This window comes from Olea europaea, unplaced genomic scaffold (genome assembly GCF_002742605.1).
Source record: "Olea europaea var. sylvestris unplaced genomic scaffold, O_europaea_v1 scaffold680, whole genome shotgun sequence".
Taxonomy (NCBI): domain Eukaryota; kingdom Viridiplantae; phylum Streptophyta; class Magnoliopsida; order Lamiales; family Oleaceae; genus Olea; species Olea europaea.
The window spans coordinates 401242-407355 of NW_019265184.1; the positions used below are offsets into that span (position 1 = coordinate 401242).

Sequence of the window (6114 nt, forward strand, 5' to 3'; positions counted from 1 at the left end):
GTGGAAAATTGAGTAATTGCAGGAAATCAGGAATTATTTTAGAATAATCGCTATAGTATATTTAATTATTTCCATAATTAGGTAGAACTATTAGTTTTCCTTATTTAAGAGATTATTTTCCTTATTTCTTTCCCGTCATTTGTATATAAATACAAGATTCAATGATGAATAAAATTAATTCACACAGAAATTCGTGTGATTCATCATATTCTTCATGGTATCAGAGCTCCAGGTTGATTATCCTAGCAACCCATGATAGAAATTAATAGGGATTCCACCACCACGGAATTTTTTCAGAGTGAAACGGAGGCCATGTTTCCTATGGGTTCCAACAATACTGAAAACTCTTCCTTTCAACTCACTGTCGAAAAATTGAATGGAAAAAAGTTTCGGGAGTAGGCCCAGTCTATAAATTAATAGTCGAAGGCAAGGGAAAAATCGATTACCTCATCGGTGAGACCAAGAAACCAACAGATGCAGCGCTTATTCAACAATGGAAATCGGAGAATTCTTTAATAACCGCCTGGCTAGTGAATTCCATGATACCGTCCATAGGTAAAACTTACATATTCCTACCAACAGCTAAAGAAGTTTGGGAGGCAGTAAATGAGACATTTCGATGGAGAAAACGCTGCACAAAGTTTTGAAATAAAGACTTGATTGTGGCAAACCAAGCAATGCGAGAGAGAGGCCACGGATTATTTCCTTGAAATGACTAACCTATGGTAAGAACTTGATCTTAGTCTTGAGGGAGAGTGGAAATGCACCGGTAAGAGTGTTTGGTACAAGAAACGGGTCAAGAACGAAAGGTTTTTTCGAATTTCTCGCAGGCCTCAATCACGAGTTGGATGATGTCAGGGGTAGAATCTTGGGTCGGCGACCATTACCTACCACACGAGAAGTGTTTGCAGAGATTAGAAGGGAAGAGAATCGCCGAAAAGCCATGTTGAAGGCTGGAGACGAAGACACGGAAGTGGAAACAACTATTATTTCAAAAAAGAATGGACTAATTGGGCTAAGACGGTATGAAAATTTCAATGGACCAGCTAGTATAAATGGGCCAAACGGTCGGTTCAAAACAAAAAAAGGTGGATGGGTTGAGAAGTTGCATAATGGGCCAGGTCAGTCTTCAAGAGTAATTGGGCCTAAAATAATTGGGTCGTCTTCAAATGGACCAAAACAAATAAAGGGACGTCCATGGTGTGATCACTATCGTAAACCAGGGCACAAGGAAGATACGTGTTGAATCTACACGTGAAGCCCAACGACTGGAACAAAATTCAAAAAATCGAGGATATCAAGCATCAATTGATCCTACTGAAAGTCTCAATGAAAATATTTCTACTACAGGAGGTATATTTAATTCAAAACCTAGAACAGTTGTATCAAATCTTCTCTAGTCTCCAAAATTCAAGTCGTCATTCTATCCACAACCTATCAAGTTCACTTGCTCGCAAAGGTAATTATCTAAGAGCTTTGACTACCTCATCAAAGTACAAAGTTTCATAGATTATTGATTCAGGTGCGTCCAATCACATGACGGACTCCTACCACCTCTTCTCTACATATACACCATGTGCAGGTAATATTAAAGTAAAAATTGCAGATGTGTCACTTTCAACTGTTGCAAGAAAATGGAGTATCCAAATATCTAAATCTATTATACTAAACTCAGTACTACATGTTCCCAAATTATCTTGTAACCTATTATCTGTTAGCCAGTTAACGAAACATCTAATTGTTCTGCTGAATTTTTCCCATCTTATTATGTCTTTCAGGAACTATCATCGAGGAAGACGATTGACAGTGCTAGAGAGTATGCGGGTCTCTATTACTTTGAAGAAGCAGTTGTGAGTAAGCTAAGTCAAATTGCAACTCGTGATTTTGCATATACCTCTTGGGATAGTGAAGTTTTATTATGGCAATATCGAATGGGTCATCCCAATATACATTACCTAAAACGTGTACTTCCATCTATATTTTCGAATAAACCTTCCTTTCGACTTCAATGTGAGATCTGTGAACTAGCAAAGCATCAACGAAGTGTATTTCCAAATTCTGTATGCAAGCCATCTCAACCATTCACTATAATTCATGGCAATTTATGGGGACCTTCATGAATACCCAATTGCACTCAATGGTCCAAACACAATTTCAAACTAATATCCAAATCCTCCGCACAAATAATAGCACCGAATACTTTAATTCGATATTCCAAGACTACCTACAAAAACATGGGATAGTCGATCAAAGCTCATGTGTCGACACTCCCCAACAAAACGAGATAGCTGAACGAAAAAATAGACACCTCCTTGAAGTTGCCCATGTATTGATGTTCACTACAAATATGCCAAAATTCTATTAAGGAGATGTTGTTCTAACATCTACTTACCTTATCAACCGAATGCCTAGTCGCACACTTCATTTTGAATCACCCCTCCAAATATTTCAAAAACTTTTCCCTACCGCACATCTAAACTCTAACCTGCCTCTAAGAGTCTCGATTGCACAGCATTTGTCCATGTGCACGCTCACAATTGAAATAAACTAGAAACTCGTCGACCAAATGTGTATTCATTGGGTACTCTTCTATCCATAAAGGCTACAAATGCTATGATCCAACCACAAAAATGTTATTTGTAAGTTGTGATGTGACATTCTTTGAAAAAACACATTACTTTCAAAAATCCTCTCTCCAGAGGGAGAAATTGAGTGAAGATCGGTTTATAGATTTTGATTTCTCTCCTCCTACTTCAACAAAACAAGAATCCACCACATCATCAAACTCTGATATGCCATATATAGAACAAAACTTGAATTCAGTGGGAGATGCAGAAGAACAAAGAGATATTGGTTTACTCAATGAAGTCAAAATCAAAGAAGAACCCCATACTAGACGCACCAAGAGAGCTGAAATCAATGATAGCTCTAGATTCTAATGAGTCTAAATACCCTGATATCAACCTGTCCATTGCACTCAGAAAACAACCTCGATCATATACTCTTCATCATATCTCACAATTCATATCCTATAATGCTTTGTCTACAAAATTTCGTACGTTTACAGCTAACCTTAACAGTACAGAAATTCCTAGAAAAATTTAGGAAGCTTTGAAAATTTCTAATTGGAGAAAAGCAATGATGGAAGAAATCCAAGCTTTGCAAAAAAAATGAAACTTGGGAAGTGGTGGATCTACCGAGCGGAAAAATACCTGTAGGATGCAAATGCGTGCTCATTGTGAAATATAAAGCAGACGGGACAATAGAAAGATATAAAACTCGTCTTGTGGCAAAGGAATACACACAAACATATGGCATAGATTATACAGAAACATTTGCACCAGTAGCCAAGCTAAATACAACACGGGTTCTCCTATCTTTAGCAGCCAACTTGGACTAACCTCTTCAACAATTTGACATAAAAAAATGCATTTCTAAATGGAGAATTAGACGAAGAAGTTTTCATGACACTACCACTAGGCTTCTCCTTACAAGAAGAAAATCAAGTTTGTAAACTCAAAAAGTCCCTATATGGCATTAAACAGTCACCAAGGGTGTGGTTTGATCGATTTGTTAAGGTACTAAAAGGGTAGGGATATCAACAAGGACAGTCTGATCACACTATATTTTTTAACAGTCGAAAAGTAGGAGGAAAACAATTTTAATTGGATACGTCGATGATATAATCCTAACCAGAGATAACATAGTGGAAAGGGAAAGACTGAAGAAACAAATGATAGTTGAATTTGAGGTAAAAGACTTGGGACAGATGCGATATTTTCTAGTAATGGAAGTTGCGAAATCGAAAAGGGTATCAATGTTTCACAACGAAACTACATTCATGATCTCCTATCAGAAATGGGTATGCTTAGGTGTAAACCAAGCGACACACCAATTGATACAGGAAGAAAGGCGAAAAACATTGGAGAATCAATTGAATAAGAAATATATTAGCGACTAGTTGGGAAATTAATCTATTTGTCTCATACTAGGCCAGATATTGCCTTCGCACTAAGTGTGGTAAGTCAACATATGCACTCACCAAAGGAAACACATATGGAAGCAGTGTATAAAATACTTAAGTATCTGAAAAGTTCTTTAGGGAAGGGACTATTCTTTAAGAAAAATGAGAGTAATAGAGTAGAGGTATTTATTGATGCTGATTGGGCTAGTTTTGCAGAAGATAGGAGATCAACAACTGGTTACTGTAACTATGTATGGGGTAACTTAGTGACTTAGAGAAGCAAGAAACAACATGTTGTAGCAAGGAGCGATGCAGAAGCTGAATTTAGAATAGTGGCCCAATGAATCTGCGAAGGACTGTGGTTAAAGAAACTTTTGGAAGAATTACAAGTTAGTGTAAAACTTCCAATCAAACTATACTGTGACAACAAGGCAGCAATCAACATCTCACTAAATCCAGCATAATATGATCGAACAAAGTATGTAGAAGTGGACATACACTTTATTGAAGAAAAAGTCGAAAATGGAATGATTTGCATGACTTATGTCCCTACAAAGGAGCAAATAACAGATATCTTCACCAAATGACTACCTCGACAGATTTTTGACGATTTCGTCCGCAAATTGGATATGATTAATAGCTACCATCCAACTTGAGGGGGAGTGTGAAAAATCGAGTAATTGTAGGGGATTAGGAATTATTTTAGAATAATTGTGGTACCATATTTAATTATTTCCATAATTAGGTAGAATTATTAGTTTTCCTTGTTTAAGAGATTATTTTCCTTATTTCCTTCCACTCGTTTGTAAATATTCAATGATGAATAAAATTAATTCACACAGAAATTCGTGTGATTCATCATATTCTTCAACTTTTAACACGCTCTCTATAGGAGGTCAATATAGTTGTTGGCAAGGTTGGGACACTCCCACTCATTTTATTGAGCAAGACATCTCATGCTACAAGAAAATGAGGATTGATTATTATTTGGCCTATGAATAATTTTGTTGAAACCTTCTATAGGAAGTCCTCCCAAAATTATTCATATATAAGTGTAATAACCTCGGACAATAACTTTAAAATATCTAAAATATACAAGATGTCAGCTATAGGATGATAACCCCATTATTTCATTTTAAAAATTCTATCATTAAATCAAATTTCAGTTAATCTAAAATAACGTAGTCTTCCTATAGGGAGATCGATATAATTCGATACAAAACATACATATTTTAATAACAAATTGGATGACGAAGTAGGTCGTAGGTTTATACATGTCTATAAACTCTCTCCCACTTATTATTTTGAAAAGTTGGGTATTCACTAAATAATTAATCTGTCAAATACAAACAATTATAATGGCAATAATTATTAAAAATATTTTTCAACCACTCCTAATTAATTTTAAAGTGATGAAAAAAATATTTTAATGCAAATGCATATGATTTTAGTACACCGGGTAGTGTCCCATTTAATCCACATAACATGTGGTAATAATTAAACATTCATTCGTCCGTAAAGCAGTAAAAGCAATAATTAAATGAATAATAATCACTTATGGCACATCCTAAGAATTTAAATTAAAACATTGATAGAAGTATTACATTGGACCACATTCCGACTCAATTCGTCAATCTTCTTGTAGTACATCCCATGTAATGTCCAAATTAGGTCAATTTAATTTTTAGGCTTAATTTTTAAAACCAACAAGGCCAAAAGAAAATCCCAAAAACATAAAATTAACCTAATTTCTAAACCTTAGCAAGAAAATACACACAACACCATTTTCACACACTTATCCGGTGACAGCGCCATCATCGACTACCCCAAAAGAGGTCGTCATCGACGGCAAGATGGTACCCAGCAGCTGCTGCTTCTTGCATTAGCAGCTTCAATTGCTGGAAGCAGTAGACCAACTGCTACTTCAGCTTGCTGTGCGAGGTAGTAGCAGCTTGGCAGGCGAGCCAGAGTCTGGCCACGATGGCTGCATTGCTCCGGTCACGTTGACCATCGATGTCGCTCGCCGCCCAGCCTAGGTGTTTTCTTGGTTTTCTTGCGATTTTTTTGTCCTTCTCTTTACAAATCTTCTCAGCAACAAAGACTCTTCTCTCCTTAAAATACAAGTGTAAAAATGAGGGGGGGGGGGGGCC

At 36.5% G+C, this 6114-nt stretch overlaps 1 protein-coding gene across 1 annotated transcript in view; it reads left to right on the forward strand.

Moving 5' to 3' along the window:
- Window positions 1-3531: 3531 nt before the first annotated feature.
- Window positions 3532-6114, forward strand: part of LOC111390394 — a 4848-nt gene continuing 2265 nt past the window's right edge. Inside the window, exons 1-4 of the mRNA XM_023015431.1 lie at window positions 3532-3578; window positions 3697-3862; window positions 3955-4215; window positions 5727-5905. Coding sequence (XP_022871199.1) covers window positions 3532-3578; window positions 3697-3862; window positions 3955-4215; window positions 5727-5905 — 653 coding nt within the window. The remainder of the gene's footprint in view (window positions 3579-3696; window positions 3863-3954; window positions 4216-5726; window positions 5906-6114) is intronic.